At 37.3% G+C, this 18,115-nt stretch overlaps 1 protein-coding gene across 2 annotated transcripts in view; it reads right to left on the bottom strand.

The window, feature by feature from the left end:
- Window positions 1-18,115, bottom strand: part of LOC150090381 (protein lev-9-like) — a 181,946-nt gene that overhangs the window by 94,496 nt on the left and 69,335 nt on the right. For both annotated transcript variants that reach the window (XM_090389840.1, XM_090389841.1), the window contains exons 5-6: window positions 16,351-16,524; window positions 3,556-3,723 (exon numbers count right to left, since the gene is read on the bottom strand). In XM_090389840.1, the coding sequence (XP_090245966.1) occupies window positions 3,556-3,723; window positions 16,351-16,524 (342 nt within the window). The remainder of the gene's footprint in view (window positions 1-3,555; window positions 3,724-16,350; window positions 16,525-18,115) is intronic.

Genomic DNA, 18,115 nt, shown 5'->3' with positions numbered 1-18,115 from the left:
GCGGAATCACCCCAACTGAACGCAACACGACAGGAACAAAGAAGATTCTGAAAATGTATTTATGTGTTTTATATCAGTGAAGGGGAAACACATTTCACCATAATAACGTAAAAACCAACACAATTCCAGCTATCGATATAATCGCAAATGCAATTAGATCGAGTTTACGACCAGTTTATAACAGATTCCACTAGCAGAAACGCAACTGGAAATTGTTTTTATTGTTTTATGGTAGTAACCCCCCAGAAATGTGCTTTAGTAAAATGTGAGGTGTTAATAGTGTATCTCGGCCTTTACGGTGTTGTTTATTCAGTTGCTACACGCGCGCAGCTTTGTTTCTGTGTATCAAGCGTGCCACCTCGTTTGTAATTGTGCTTTATTCCCTAAAAATTAGTAAAATACTTAAAAGGTGTGAAAAGGAAGCGTCCTGGCTAAGACACTGCAGATTCAGAGAGAAAAAAAAAGAAGCAATATCGATAAACAGAGGCGGACTGGGTCAAAAATTCTTACCCGGGAAAATTTGTAGTGGCCTCATACTAAGGTTTATGGCCAAAATCACACCGGCCTCCGGCCCACCGTGGTTTCCCCCGTAAGGCTTCTGTCCGCCTCTGTCGATAGAGAAAAAATATGAAATTGTGAAACGCTTTGAGCGAAATGAAAGACCATGTGATATTGCACGTGCTACAGACCTAAATGAGGCAACGCGGAGAATTACAAAGAATGCGGAGAAAATAAAAACAACTTTCATAGCGGGAACAACTCAAAGTGTAATTAAAATCCATTAAATTAAGACCCAAAGAATTGGAAGAGATGGAACGGCTGTCATCTCTTTGGATAGAAAATCAAACAAAAAGCAAGTATGCTTACTGGAAGCAAAAGCATTAGCAATATTTTATTACGACTTACGTATTATAATTTATACTTACGTATTATAAAATACGTAAGTATTTTATTACGACTATTTTATTTAATATAATAAATTTTTTACGAATAAAATACGTATTTTATCCGTAAAAAATACTTTTTTAGTATTAAAAAATACTAAAAATACTTTATTATAATATATTATTTTTATTACGTATTTTAATCGTTATAAAATACGTAAGTATTTTATAACGATTAAAATTACCCGATTATTTATTGTGTTTGGTAATGTTTTGGTTCCAAATGTGTGTTCAATCTTGGGTGGTCGGCACCTAACCCCACTTTTCCCATAGGGCCTGTTGTTCATATTGCACGATTTTGCATTGCACGAGGGTTTCTAGGAACGCAACTATCGTGCTATACGAGGACAGACTGTACATAACAGTTTTTACTGTACAATAACATGCATTTTTTTCCCTTCCTTTTATGTTTTCTTTTCTTATGTGCCACTCTGGCTACTTCACCACTGTCCCCAGATAAAGTTTTTAATTGAACTAATTAAAAATATATAACTATTTTTCTACATATAACTAATATATAAAAAATATATAACTAATTAATTGAAAAATATATAACTATATTTCTTCATTCTTTTGAGGATATTATGTGGTTTTTGTAATTTTAGCATCATCATCATCAGCCATTTTCAATCCACTGCAGGATGAAGGCCTCTCCAGCAACTTTCCAGTTCCTTCTGTTTTGAGCACTGGCCATCCATTTACTACTCAAAAACTCATGAATTTCATCTATCCACCTCCGCCTTTGTCTTCCAGGTTTTCTTCTAGCTCCTCTTGGGTACCATTCTGTTATTTTCTTAGTCCATCTGTCATCATGTCTTCGAGCTATGTGTCCTGCCCAAGACCATTTTAGTTCTTTAGTTTTGATAAGAATGTCCTTTACTTGAGTTTGCTGCCTAATCCATGTGTTTCTCTTCTTATCTAACAGTCTGATTCCCAATATAATTCGTTCCATTCTTCGCTGTGTAGTTCTTAGCTTCTCTTCCATTATTTTGGTGAGTGCCCAAGTTTCACTTCCATAAGTCATGGTGGGGAGTATACATTGATTCATTATTTTACGTTTCAGACAAACTGGGATATTGCTCTTCAGTATGTGACTATATTTCCTGAATGCTATCCATCCAAAATTTATTCTTCTCTTGACTTCCAGCCATTTATCATTATTACAGCTAATAACTTGTCCCAGATAAGTATATGACTCCACCTTTTCAATTACTGCTCCTTCAATCATTATTTCCCTTTCCGTGGCATACTTGTTCATCATTACTTTTGTTTTAGCCATATTCATCTTTAGTCCAAAATCCTTACTAACTGTGCATAACTGATTAAGATTTTCCTCTAATTCTTTGGGATCGTGGCTTATGACCACAATGTCATCTGCAAATCGTAAATGGTTTAGGTACTCTCCGTTCACACTGACTCCTTTCTGCAACCAGTCTAATCTTCTGAAAGCTTCCTCAAGGGCAGCAGTAAACAGCTTCGGAGATATTGTGTCTCCTTGTCGAACTCCTTTCTCGATTTTAAATTTGCTACTGTCTTTGTCTAGTCTAATAAAGGAGGTAGCACTCTCATATATTTTCTTCAAAATCATAATATATGGAGTATCTATGCCTTGTCTTTCCAGTGCCCGAAACATTGCCTTATGCTGTATGGAGTCAAATGCCTTTTCATAATCCACAAATGCCAGGCATAATGGTGTTTTATATTCATTCGCTTTCTCCATTAGCTGTGATATTACGTGAAGGTGATCCATAGTTGAGAATCCTGTCCTAAAGCCAGCTTGCTCTTTTGGTTGATTCTCATCAAGTATTCTTTCTAATCTGTTAGTAATGACCCTTGTGAACAACTTGTAGATATGGGATAACAAGCTAATTGGTCTATAATTTCCAATTTCTGATTTATCTCCTTTCTTATGCAGCAAAACTATGATTGCATTATTCCACTGCTTAGGCATCACACCTTTTCTAATGCACTTTGTGAAGAGCCTTGCCAGTTTTTGTGTTATGTCTCTTCAGGGATATAGTAACAATATTTTATTAGTCATTCCCAAGTTACGTAAAACTTGTCTTATGTAGGAAGTCTTGGAATGTACCTGTTATGTATGTTGGGTACTTCCTGTATTTTTGGATTAACCAGGAAATCGATTATCCAGGAATTTTTTTTACCATCTATTCTGGAAAATCAAGAGTCTACTGTATATGTATGTATGTATGTGTGTGTGTGTGTGTGTGTGTGTGTGTGTGTGTATATATACACCCACACACACACACACACACACACACACACACACACACTTACCAAAACATCATCAACCACTTAATGCAACGTCATTGTCTGCTGTGTTCGTGCACAAACTGTCATGCCTACTTGTCAATCAATATATCGTTCTTGACTTCTACTCCAGACTGATAACGCCCTGTTTGTTTACTGAGCGAGCAGTACTACAAAATGAGGTAATGGCAAACCAATTTCTCTGGTAAGTTTCCTGTATTCTTGTGTTGGCTTTCTTTACCCTCACCACTTTTTTTAATACCCTGTATATGAACAAATTTTATAAAATTTTCTTCTTTCAGAAGCAGCTAGAAAATTAATATATAAAGGAAAATACTCATACCTGTACACCTTGGTGGTTCTGCAGTCCACTGACCATGTTCAGTACATGTAGAAGAAACTTTCTGCCCATCATCACACTCATAAATTATCAAGTCACGAGGTTTATTGTCATTGCGAGTACGAATTATTCTAACACCAGGAAGAGAAGCAGGTTCAGGGCACATTATTGCTTTAAAAAATAAAAAAAATAAATAAAAAATTATAATACTAATTTAAAATCATAGCACCACTTTGAAATTTGAGATTAGTAATCTTTGCACAAAGGAAACAAACTGATAGGTTAAAATAGGAATCATTGAGTACTACTAAAGGCCAAAAGCACAAGTAAACTAAGCTTTGCTGTATCAGGAAAAAAAAAAGGGTGGGGAGAGGAAGCTGATGGCTATGTTGGGAAAAATAACTACAACTAATATAAACATACAGGAACTTCCCGACTCGCGTAATACTTGACTTATGAAAATTTGACTTCACATAAGATTTTGCCGGCCAGAGTAAACTTTAAAAAAACCGAGGAAAAGTATTTTGTATCCCATACGAATAAATGGAGGTATCTTGCAAATATTGTAATGTAAACCCAATAATGCATTGTTTTTTTTTTTTTTTTTTTTTGCAATTTGTTCCAAGTCCTTGGAAGTTGAAAATTTTGCTATATTACTAAGTTATTTATCTCTCTAAAAGGTCATTTTTATAATAGAAATTGCACTACCCTTTCATCATTATCATATGTTCCCCTTAAAGAATCAATTTTGAACACCTTTGTGATATTTTTCTAAAGCACGTTTCTGGAGGTCATGACCATAAAACAATAAAAACAATTTGCATTTTCCAGTTTATTGGACTTTTCTGTTAGTGCATCTAATTATAAATGGGTAGTAAACTGGATCTTATTGCATTTGCAATAATACTGATAACTTGAATTGTATGGGTTTGTATGCTATTATGGTGAAGTGTTTCACTGAAATCTTTAATCATATAAAAAAGAAATTTTCAGAAACTTTTCTTCATTCTTATTTACATATTACAATGATGAAGGGAAAGCGACCAACAAAAAGTTGCAAGTGGTGGTAGTGCCAGGATACAAAACAAAATTCATTAAGAAATGAAGACGAAAATGATTAAGAAGTACGAAGCAGGACAGTTTGTCATCTATCGCAATGGAATTAGGTCTCGCTGCTTCAACAGTGAATACTATTTTAAAGGACAGTGTGCGTATAAAAGAACATGTCAAAGGATCAACAGTGATCACAAAACAGTATTCAGGTGCTATATCAAAGATGGAGCAGCTGTTAATAATATGGATGGAAAATCAGATTCAGAAGCGAGTGCCTCCAAGTCTAATGACCATTCAAGCAAAAGCAATAAGTATTTATAAAGATATTAAGGATAAGTACAGTGAACCCCAACCCAAGTTCATGGCAGGCAACAGGTGGTTTAATATGTTCAAGCATTCTGCTGGTTTACACCACGTTAAAGTATGCAGTGAAGTTGCCAGTGTCAATTCTGCAGCTGCAGAGAAATTTTGTGATGTGTTGGAAAAAATTATTGATGAAGGCAGCTATTCAACGCAGCAAATTTTTAACCATGACAAGACTGCTCTGTATTTGGAAAAAAATGCCGGATCGAACATACATTGCCAAAGAGGAAAATACAACGCCAGGTTTCAAGGCATCAAAAGATAGGGCCAAGCTCTTGATTGGGGCTAATGCAGTGGGAGATTACAGATTAATGCCACCACTTGTGTATCATTCTGGAAATCCTCATGCACTTAAGGGCATCAATAAATATATATACCCTTTTCCGTGCATTTCCAATCAAACCAGAGAGCATGGATAACAATTTCACTCTGAGGATTGGTTTCAATGCTGCTTCATTCCAGAGGTTGAAAAATATTGTAAAGACAACGATGTTCCTTTCAAGATTTTGCTTCTATTAGATAATGCTCCTGGACATCCTACACATCTAGATGATTTCAATTCGAACGTAAGAGTCATATTTCTCCCGCCAAACATGACTTCACTCATCCAACCTATGAATCAGGGTGTTATTTGAATTTAAAAGCATACTATTTACGCACATTTGCTTGGGCATTGTCTGCAGTAGATGATGAGAAAAATTTTACGTTAAGAGACTTTTGGAAATCTTACAATATTTACCACGCCATCTTAACATGTTGACTGCCAAGCTAGTTTAAGAAAAAAAAAGATTCCCCGGGGCGAAAAAATATTTAGTAAATAATTTGATTAGTAATTCTAAAATAAATATTGAAATGTCAGTGTTATGCAGTTTTTCGCTTAAAATATCAAAAAAAATAATTTTTTTGTGTCACGTATATGTGGCCAATGTGGCCCAGTAGGTTACTTTATTTCTTGAGAAGCCGTGTCGGCCACACACATGTGATGCTATTACGGCATACATATGAAGGTCGTTTGTGATTAGTTTATTGCATGCACACTGCAATAAAACTATCATCATCATGAACTTGGTCCGGCTTAGGTCTTTTAAGACCTGTTCCATTGTAGCTCTTGGAAGTGGTTTTGATCTCGTCATCGTTGTCTTGGTCGACCAACATCTCTCTTGCCTGTAGGTTTGTAGTTAAAGGCTAATTTTGGGATCTGGTCTGGGTTCATTATTTCTATGTGGCTGATCCATTTTTCCTGATACCGTTTTTTGTCATTTACTATGTTATCTACTTTTAATTTCTCGCGGATATCTATATTTCTTTGGTGGTCTAGTCTTGTAAAGCCTAGTAATGGTCTTAAAGATTTCATTTGTGCTGCTTCTAGTTTGTGTGCGTCTTTCTTATTTATGACCCAAGTCTCAAAGCTGTAGAAGAGAGCTGGTTTTGAAGTGATGTTGTGCAGTCTTAATTTTGTTTCAGTTGTCATTTGTTTTCCGAAGTGGCATTTAATCATTCCATTCATTTTATTATATTTTTGTAGTTTAGTGTGGATGTCTTTCCCTTCATTTGATATTAAATTTCCCAAATAGGTGAAGTCACATATTTGTTCTATTATTTTATCATCAATAACAATTTTGACTCTTTGTATGTTTTTTCCACATAATCCCATTGATTTTGTTTTTGAAGTGGAGATTTTCATCTCTTACTTTTCACCTATTTTATTAAGTTCATTTGCTGCTATCTGTAGTTCATCTTCGGATTTTGCAATTATAACTTGATCATCAGCATATAATATAGTTTGGATTTTATTCCTGTTGGTCAACTGTATTCTGTTGTTAATTGTTTGTTTCCATTCTTTAAGAATTTTATTGATGTAGATATTGAATAAATTTGGTGATAGTCCACATCCTTGTTTCACTCCTTTATTGGTGTTAATTGGGTCTGATATCTGGCCATTAGAATATTTTATACAGACTTGAGTTTTTATATAGGCTGTAGTTCTATCTGTAGTTCATCTTCGGATTTTGCAATTATAACTTGATCATCAGCATATAATATAGTTTGGATTTTATTCCTGTTGGTCAACTGTATTCTGTTGTTAATTGTTTGTTTCCATTCTTTAAGAATTTTATTGATGTAGATATTGAATAAATTTGGTGATAGTCCACATCCTTGTTTCACTCCTTTATTGGTGTTAATTGGGTCTGATATCTGGCCATTAGAATATTTTATACAGACTTGAGTTTTTATATAGGCTTTGGATTGCTTTCCGGAGTTAGGTTGGGATATTTTCTTCACGTAGAATCTGCCAAAGTTTTTCCCGGTTTACATTGTCATATGCTTTTTCATAATCAGTAAAGAGCAGAAATGTTGGCAGATTGAATTCTCTTCTTTTCTCCAAAATTTGTTGTAGTGAGCATCTATGTATGTAGTGAGCACAATAGATGTAATGGCATCTATTGTGCTTATCCCTTTTCTGAACCCACATTGTTCTTCTAAGAATTGTTTGCTGTATTTATTAAGTTTATTCTTTAGTATATTAGAGGATAGCTTTGCAGCAGTTGACAGCAGTGTTATCCCTCTGTAGTGGTTAGGGTTATTTCTGGAGCCTTTCTTGGGTAAATTGATTACTATTACTGTTTCCCAATCTTTGGGTATCTGTTGCTTATGCCATATGATGTTAAATAATAGGAGGGAGTATATGATGAGAGCCTTGTCGATCAATTCGGCCCTGGAAAGATTGTGCAAGGCTCAAGGGGTAAAATTTTTTCAGCCTGGACTGTACTTGTTAACAGGAGAGATTGCTTCTACAGGGATGGGATACACTTAAATAGAAAGGGTGCAAGAATATTTGCTGATGCTATCGAGGCAGTGTTAGGTGGATCGGAAAACTGCTAGCTTGGGGGGGAGACAAAGACGAATAGATTAACAGTAGCCACCGGCAGAGGTGAAAGAGATTCTTGCACTGCTTCTATTGGAATGAGCAGAAGCCTGAAAAACAAGATGCAGGATATTTCAGAGACTGCTGGGAGTCATTGCAGTACAAGTAAACACATGGGTTGTGTTAGGGTAGCTAAGAATAGAAATAGGTGCATGTATACTTGCGTGTACACCAATGCTAGGAGTTTAGTAAATAAATTTGATGAATTTGAGGTATTGCTCAAAACATCAAAGGCAGATATTGTTGGGATATCAGAGACGTGGTGTCACACAGATATAAGGAATGTAGAACTGGAATTTGGGGAGTACAACGTCTACAGAAAGGATAGACTGGATAGGAAGGGAGGAGGGGTTATGCTATTAGTTAAGAAATACATAAAATCCAAGGAAGTGAAGCCAGTGGACATCGCTGGACAGTGCAGTGTCGAGTCAGTTTGGTGTGACATAAGCATTGGGAGATCAAAATTGAGAGTAGGAGTGTGCTATAGGCCTAATGACTCTGATGAGTACAATAAGAAACTGTACAGGGAAATAGAGTGGGCCAGTAAATCAGAGTCTCATAATGGGAGATTTTAATTTCCCAGATATTGACTGGAATTTGGGGGCTGGTCACTCACACACTAGCAAGGCTTTTGGGGATTTATTGGATGATTGTTTTCTACATCAGCATGTTCGGGAGGCAACTAGAGGGAGTAATACTCTTGATTTGATTATCAGCAGTGATTCTTCATGCATTAAGAATCTGCAGATAAATGAACCACTAGGTGGCAGTGATCACAGTGTGCTGAAGTGGGATTTACTCAAAGAGGTAACTACCATTAGGGGTAAAGGGAAGGGTTATTGCTTCCGTAAAGGCGACTACGATGGACTGAGACAGTATTTAAATTCTGTACAGTGGGACCAACTGATGATGTTACCAACAGCAAATTCAAAATGGGAAGCATTCAAAGAATGCTTCCCATGAAAGAGGTTAGGCAGGCGAAGGCAGATTACGAGAAATCTTTGGCAAGGGATGCAAAGAAAAACAGCAAAGAGTTCTTTACTTATGTAAACTCTAGAAGGAAGGGGATGAATCAGATTGGTCCACTTGATATCGATGGGTCAACTGTTGATGATCCTGCTCAGGTAACTAACAAACTAAATGAATATTTTGCATTGACATTCACTCATGAGGAATTATTTAGCGGGGGAAAGCCAGAGGTGTATTCAACTCTAGCAGTAAGCTAGAGAATCTTGTAATAACTGAGAGTAAAGTGGAGGAGAAATTGTTGAAGATAAACACAAGAAAGACACTCGGGGTGGATGGGATCTATCCAGTTATATTAAAGGAGGCAGCAGAGGAAGTAAGCAAACCCTTAGCCATAATTATGAGAGCTTCCTTGGACTCAGGGGAGGTACCCACGGACTGGAGATGTGCAAATGTGACCCCAATTCACAAAGGAGGATCAAAGGCTGACACAAGTAATTATAGACCTGTGAGTTTAACTTCTGTTCCAGGAAAATTAATGGAGGCACTAGTTAAAGAAGTACTGCAGGATCATTTAGACAAGACTTCAGTTATAGCTCGGACACAGCATGGTTTTGTTAAGGGAAAGTCTTGCCTGACCAATTTGATTGGATACTATGATGCAGTCACAAAGAAATGGATGCAGGGAATAACTTTGATATTATATACTTGGATCTTAGAAAGGCTTTTGATACTGTTGCACATGGAAGACTGCTGCACAAATTGGAGCAGTGTGACATTGGAGGCAAATTGCTGCTGTGGATAAAGGGGTAGCTGAGGGGGAGAAGACAGAGAGTGGTAATCAATGGACACTGCTCGTCGTGGACTAATGTTATTAGTGGAGTCCCTCAGGCTCAGTGTTGGGTCCATTATTGTTTTCTGTATTCACAAATGATATTGATGATGGTATATCAAGCTTAATGTCGAAGTTTGCAGACGATACAAAGGTAGGCAGGGTTGTCAAGGACACTACTGACACTATGCTGCTGCAACAGGATCTGGAAAGGTTGAGCAGATGGGCCGAGAGGTGGCAAATGAAGTTTAACATTGACAAATGTAAAGTACTACACATGGGAAACAGCAACCCCAGAGCAACGTATCAACTCTGTGGTACTACACTGACAGTGGTAGAGAATGAAAGGGACCTGGGTGTGGTTGTGCAGGCAGATATGAAGTTCTCTGAGCGGTGCAGACGGGCTGCAAGAGTAGCTCATGGTGTATTGTCAATGATACAAAGGGTACTAGGAAAGTTTTGCAATACAGCTTTGTTTATTTAATTTTTTCAAAGTAATTTCCTCTACATTCAATACACCTCTCCATCCTCCGAAACCAATCTTTAAACCAGTTCTGCCAAGTTTCACTAGGGAGTAAAGCACACTCGTTGTTCCAAGCCCGTAGAAGGTCCTCATCACTGGAAAACCGCCTCCCTTTTAGCTTCATTTTCACATGCGGGAACAGTGCAAAGTCGCAGGGAGCAAGGTCTGGACTGTAGGGAGGGTGCTCGAGAAGTTTCAGTCCTGTCGTGGTCAAATATTCGGTGCAGGCTTTGGCACGGTGAGCTGTAGCATTATCGTGATGGAGGTACCAGGTGTCCATTCTTGACTTTGGCCGCAGGTTGTTCATAGATCCAATGACTTTAGGCAGGCATTGTTCAGTATACCACTTAGTTGTGACTGTCTTCTGCGTGTCCAAAACGACACGTTCCACAATTCCACTCGATTTGAAAAATACAGCTATCATTTTCTTCTTTACAGATTGGGATTTTCTGACAATTACGGGTGTGTCGTCATCATCAAAGACCCAAACTTTATTTTGAGCCTTGGTCGGCAGATCGTAATAGTACAGCCAAGTCTCGTCACCTGTCACGATGTTGTTCACATACCGAGATTGTCCCTTATCAAACTTTTTTAACATCTCCCGGCACCAAGTCACACGTCGTGTCATCTGCTCTTCAGTCAGTTGATGCGGCACCCAGAGAGAACAAAGTTTCTTCACGTGCAAATGATCTTGCAGAATCGAACGAATTGCTGGTGCATTTAGGCCCAAAGTATCCTCTATCTGTTGGTAGGTCACTCGCCTGTTTTCGTCAAGCATTTTCCTCACAGCAGTAACGTTTTCCTCCGTAACTGACGTTCGTGGCCTTCCCGGCCTCTCAGAATCCTCCAGAGTGAAATTTCCCCTTTGGAATTCTCTATACCACCTGAATATCATTGTACGATGTGGACAATCATCATCTAGTGCAAGAGTCATTTCTTCTAAGCACTGGTCTATGGTTAAACCATGCACGAAATTATACCGCAAAACTGTCCTTATCTCATTTCGTGACCACGATGCCATCGCAAGCACTTTACACTCTCACTACTAATGAATAACTGAGCCCATCGACTTGGCGCGGCGGCTACTATGCACGTATGAACATGTCTCAACATGCAGCAACAAGCAGCTTCCTGTAATTCATCGTTGCGTCATATTGCAAAACTTTCCTAGTACCCTTTGTATATAGGAATTTTTCTAGCAGGGATAAGGAGGTGATTATTCCCTTGTATAAGGCAATGGTCAGGCCACACCTAGAGTACTGTATACAGGTCTGGAGGCCTCATTTCAAGAAGGATGCAGAGATGCTGGAACGAGTACAGAGAAGGGCAACAAGATTAGTGAATGGAACAAAGGGGTGCTCTTACGAAGAAAGGCTTAAGTTTTGCAAATTACAGTGTCTGGAGACTAGGCACCAGCGAGGTGATCTGATAGAGGTGTATAAAGCCTTGAATGGTTTGAGCATGCTCAATGCTGATGGGATTCTTCCTCTCACTCAGAATAATCACCTGAGAGGGCATAAATTCAAATTGAGGAAAGACAGATGTAGGATAGACGTGCAGAAATTTGCCTTTAGCCAGCGGGTGGTTGGTGGAACAGACTTCCATCCCTTGTCGTGGAAGTTGATAGCCTAAATAAGTTTAAGGATCAGCTGGACAGGTATTTTGAATGAACAGAGGGGTGAAGTGGAAGTGGTTTTTTTTTTTTGGCTGATGCTGCATAAGCTTGCTTTCTTGCATCAAATGCCTCTACTAATGCTAATGCTAAAAATAATTTCAGTAGTGCGTTTTTTAGTAAGGTGCCCCCATATTTAAATAGTTCTACATGCAATTTGTCTATGCCTGGGCTTTTTCGGTTTTTTGATTTTTGTAATATTAACTCTAGTTCTTCCATTGTTATATTTTCTTCATCTTTGGTTATCACAGATTCATCTTCCAATTCCCTAGTGCCTGGGTTATACCACAGTTTGGAATAGTGTTGCTTCCATTCTGCTTGGGAGATGGAGTTGGTTTTTATTTGATCATTTGTGTCTAGTTGTAATTTCTTAAAAATTTAAAACCTCTTCTCTGTGGGCCCGTGATATCACGTTCTAAAGATTTAACAAATTTATCCCAGTCATCTCGTCGGATTCTTCTGGTTAGTTTTCTGACTTCTGTTCTAAGCTTTTTATATATTGTGTGTAGGTGTAGGTCTTTAGTTTGTGCAATAAACTAATTACAATAAAATAAACTCTCAAATGTCGCAATAAGTTTGTCAGTATTGTTAGAGATTTTGTGAAAACAAGTTCATTAGCGCACTGTATTATTCCCATTATTACTGTGTTGTGTTTCTCCGCAAGTTTGTACAAGTGTGTTGTAAAAAAAAAAAAAAAAAAAATCTAAACAGCAATGGCTAAAAGAAGAAGAACTAAGAGAAATTGCTGAAAATCTTAGTAGTAGTTCTGAAGATGAAAAAGATTGACTCTGATGATTTGGTAAAAGATCCTGACTGAAATATTTCTTCAAATGAAGGAGATATTGAAATACCGGAAAATATTGAAGTGCTTCAAGACTGGATGGAAGAAGAAAACACAGATGAGCAATTTGAAAATACCGAAGAACCTGAGATTGAAGCGACTGAAACAAATTACGCTATTGAATGGACTGAATACGAATGATGCCAAAAAAGATTTGATTTTACAAGCAAATCGGGACTGCAAATAGACGTATCAAGAAACATTACTCATCTTGAGGCGTTTTCATTATTTTTTGATGAAATAGTAATAAATCTTATCGTAATGGAAACAAACAGATATGTCGAACAGAAAATTCAGAGTACGCGAGCTTTGCAGCAGAGTCGTCTAAAAAAGTGGGTTTCAACAACTGCTGATGAGATGAGAAAGTTTTTTGGGCTTCTTATGTGGATGGGACTAGTAAGATTGGGCAGTATTGCATCTTACTGGTCAACCAAACCTATCTATAAAAATAATTTAGTAACAAAAATTGTCTTGCAACAGATTTGAATTGTTGTTGCACCTCATTCATTTTTCAGACAGTGAAACTGCTATTCCAGGAGACAGGCTCAGTAAGATAGATGTTTTGCAGTTGAAATATCAGAAAATATTTTTCTCCAGTGAAGATTTCTTCATTGATGAAACTCTTATTCCTTGGAGGGGCAGACTGATACTCCGACAGTATATTCCAAATAAAGCACACAGGTATGGAATCAAGCTGTTCAAGTTATGTTGCACTGAAGGATATACCTGGTCGAGCAAGATCTATTTGGGTAAATCTGAAAATTATATAAAATCCATAGGTTCAGTTGCAAAGATTTATCGCAAGGACTTCTAAATGAAGGTTGCACCTTGTACGTAGGCAACTTTTATACCAGCTACCATCTGGCGTTATCATTTCTTCCTTAAAAAAAAAAAAAAAAAAAACTCACATTGATACATTACGAGCGAATAAAAAATTTATGCCCAAAGAAGTCATGTATTCAAAACTTAATAAAGCGGATATGATCGCCAAGGAAGAAAAACATGGAATTATTGTTCTAAAGTGGCGAGATGCGAGACTACTAACAACAAAGCATGCCCCAGAAATGGTTGAAGGACCCTCCACCAGTAAAGGAAGACGGAAAGAAGCAAAAAAAAAAAAAAAACCCATTCTAGCTTATAATAAGGGAAAGGCAGGCATTGATCTGTCGGATCATATGGGTTCGTATGCCACAACACTAAGAAAGGGGGTAAAATGGTACTGGAAATTAGCGATAGAATATATACTCGAAATATCAATTGTCAATTCGTACGTGGTATATAAGAGTGCTACACAAAAACAAATAAAAATAAGCTTTCCAGAAGAGGTAGTTACGGATTTGCTAAATATAGAACAGAAAGAGAAATGTGAAAATCCAAAATGTGGTAACACTCATATACTAACAACAAAAATAACAAGAAAGTTAGAAGGATGTGCGTTTTTTGTTACGCAAAATTGAAAGAGTCAGAAGGAAGATCAGTTGCTAGCAGAAAGGGGAAAAAGAGTTTCAACATACTGCCCAGACTGTATTCATCAGCCTTTCATGTGTTTGGAGTGTTTTGGACAACACCATAAATCAAAATAAATATAATTACAATTTTATAATTTTGTAATTATAAAATTTATAATAATAAAGAATTTTTAAATAATGACCAGTTTGTTTGTTATTTGGTTTTTAGGAGCATTAGCAACTAAGGCCATATTTCTCCGGGAATATGCGGTGGTCATTCCCTGACCTTTCCACATCCTCCGTATTTGGTGGTGACAGGCTCGAACCCCGGTCTAATCAAGAAGCGTGTGCTATGCACTGCTGCTGCTCCTTCCCACCTGGCTACGGAGGCGCCTAATGACCAGTTACTCGCTTATTTTTTCTCATAGCACCATGCAAATTTCATCGCAGGTAACACTGGAGGCCATGCTTTTCAAAAATAATATAAATTTCCAACAATCGTCGACGTAGCTCCCACTGAAACAGTGGGTGTCAGAAATATATGTCTGACGCGGCAGTCAACATGTTAAACATTAATAAGGCCTGGGCAGAAATTATTAAAAGTTGTTTAAATGGCACATGGAAGAAAATATGCCCATGGCATATTTTCTTACATGAAGGGTTTGAAAAAGACGAATCATATGAAAAGGTTACAGATAAGATTGTAAAGGTTACAGAGCTACTTCAGTTGGAGGTTGTTGCCAAAGACGTGGAGGAGTTAACAGAGAAAGAAGAGAAGGAATTATCTAATGAAGAACTTATTGACTTGCAGGCAGTGATAGTGAACAAAGAAAATGCTGACGAAGTTCAAGATGAACCAAATGAGGAGCTGAGACGCTTCATCACCAGAGAGATGGCAATGGCAAAGTTTGAGAAGATGGATCCTGACAGCGAACAGTTCTTAAAAGTTAACAGAGGGGCAAATGATATGCTTGCTTGCTACAAAGAAATCTATGAAAAGAAAAAGCCACTGTCCAGTCATCCATTAAGATGTTCTTTTGTAAAGTTTAGCATCCGACCCCTTCTAAATCTCCACAGTCCTCAACTGCCGCAGCGGTGTACTTATCAGCTGAAGACGTCAATTCTAGAAAAAATGCTCAAGAGGTAAAACTTACTGACATTATGCCTGTCCGCTCTCTTTTTTTGTAATTTTATAATTTTTTTAAATTGCACACTTTTGTAATTTTTCCTGCACAAGAGATAAAAAAATTGAATAAATATAAGAAATAATTCTATTTACATGTTCGTCAAACATTTATTTTTTGATTCAATCAATTCAGTGAGCACAAGCATGGGGGAAATTCCGACTTACGTAGAGTTCCACAGAATGCAACCCTTACGTGTCAGGGAGTTCCTGTACTTATAGATTACATATCTATAAGTATATGAGCTTAATATATTACTAACTGGCTAATTACCTGCATATCAACACACTTTTTATAACCCACAGGAAGGTTTCCCAAATTTGAAATTTAAATAATTATCGTGTATAAAAAACTATGGATAGGATTTTCAGCCAATGATAAACAAAACAGAAAAAGAGTAGGCAATAGATAGAACATGAGACATTCCAGAATTGTTTGAAAAGTCAGAATGTGGCGAGATGCCACCTGCCACAGACAGCCACCTGCTCTCACATATTAAGTGAGAAATGGCTGTCCAACTGCAAAAAGCAGATGACAGACCATAAATGCAATGCTACTTATAAGACCTTTATCCCAAACCTATTCAAGCACCTTTGTAACATCTACAGCAACAACTTAAGTTTCCTTAAAATTTTCTATAATATTTATCAAAGGATGCCTGATATAAGAAAAGAGCTGTTTCCATGGAGCAACACTGACAGAGTCCATTTAGGGGAATTTGTCCTATTGGTATCAAAAGCTCATAGGATTATCTTGTATTTGAATAAAGTGGATAAAATAATTAAGTCTAAGCTAATTTACCCACTTGACTATTTTAATGAAAAAAGGCTACAAGAAAAGAAGTATATTTATATTTTACTAGAAGTGTTCATAATATTACTAATTTACTTTTGATAATGTTACCATTATAGATTGTCTGGACTTTTTCCTCCCCTGGATAAAGTGGGATTAAGAATTAAATCAAAATTTTATGTAGCAAAATACTCATACCCTCACAAGTTGGTTCACTGCTGCTCCAAGTTTTGTCTTTTTCGCATCGACGTTTCTTTGCTCCTTCCAATTTAAATCCTTGCTCGCATTCATAATGAATTTCTGATCCATACTGCAAAGATGGAGCTATCACACTACCATTCTGTGGACTTTTGGGTTGTGGACATGATATAACTGAAAATAAAAACCATTATGCTACAAAAAAATAATGTTTTATATATTTTTAAAAACTACAAATTTTAAGGTATAATTCTAATGTCTGCTTCCATAAATATTTTTATAGTTAAAATAAATAGGAACTGCACTGGTAAATAATTTATAACATTAGTATTTAACCCCAGGGGCTCACATCTGGTGAGTATGGACTTGGCCAACCCAGGGACTTGAGCTGGATATCATCATTCTTCTCTTTCTTGGTGATTCCCCTTCTACTTTGACTCTCTCTCTCTCTCTTAGGATAACTCGGGGAATTTTTTTTTTTTGGCTGGTGCAGAATAAGCACCAGGCTTCATTGCACCACATAGCTAATAATATTGATAATAATAAAGGCATATGATGCAAGAAAGCAAGCGTATACAGCATCAGCAAAAAAAAAAAAACCCCACTTCTCATTTCACCCATCCACTCATTACAAATGTTTGTCTAGTTCTGCTTTGAATCTATTTAAGCTATCAACTTCTACGACAGATAGAAGTTTGTTCCAGTAATCAACCACCCGCTGGCTAAAGGCAAACTTCCACACAATCTATGCTACAATTGTCTTTCCTCAATTTGAATTTATGCCCTCTCAGGCAATTATTGTGAGCAAAAGAAAGAATGCTATCAGCATGCTCAAACCATTCAAGATTATTGTGAGCAAGAGAAAGAATGCCATCAGCATGCTCAAACCATTCAAGACGTTATATACCTCAATCAGATCACCTTGCAGGTGCCTAGTCTCCAGACTGTAATTTGCAAAACTTAAGCCTTTCTTCGTAAGAACAACCCATTGTTCCATTCACTAATTTTGTTGCCCTTCTCTGTACTCGTTCCAGCAGCTCTACAACCTTCTTAAAATGAGGCCTCCAGACCTGTATACAGTACTCAAGGTGTGGCCTGACCATTGCCTTATATGAGGAGATAATTGCCTCCTTATCCCTGCTAGAAAAATTGCTGTATATCATTGACTAGACACCATGAGATACTCTTGCAGACTGTCTGTACTGCTCAGAAAACTTCATATCTGCCTGCACAATTACCCCCTTTTCATTCATTCTCTACAACTGTCATTGTAGTACTACACAGTTGATACATTACTCTGGGGTTACTGCTTCCCATATGCTGTACTTTACATTTGTCAATGTTAAACTTCAGTTGCCACCTGTCAGCCCATCTGCTCAACTTTTCTAGGTCCTGTTGCAGCAGCGTACTGTCATTAGGGTCATTAACAACCCTGCCGACCTTCATATTGTCTGCAAACATTAAGCCTGATATACCATCATCAATATCATTAATAAATACAGAAAACAATGTCCCCAACATTGAACCCTGGGGGGCTCCACTAATAACATTAGTCCATGAAGAGCAGTGTCCATTGATTACCACTGTCTTCTCCCATTCAGCCATCCCTTTATCCATAGCAGCAAGTTTCCTCCAATGTCACACTGCTCCAATTTGTGCAGCAGTCTTTCATGTGCAACAGTATCAAAAGCCTTTCTAAGATCCAAATATATGATATCAAAATTATTCTTTGCATCCAGTTCCTTTGTGACCACATCATAGTATC

This window comes from Mastigoproctus giganteus, chromosome 2 (genome assembly GCF_048544385.1).
Source record: "Mastigoproctus giganteus isolate SK-2022 chromosome 2, ASM4854438v1, whole genome shotgun sequence".
In the NCBI taxonomy this organism is placed as follows: domain Eukaryota; kingdom Metazoa; phylum Arthropoda; class Arachnida; order Uropygi; family Thelyphonidae; genus Mastigoproctus; species Mastigoproctus giganteus.
This window is presented reverse-complemented; position numbering and strand designations above follow the sequence as displayed.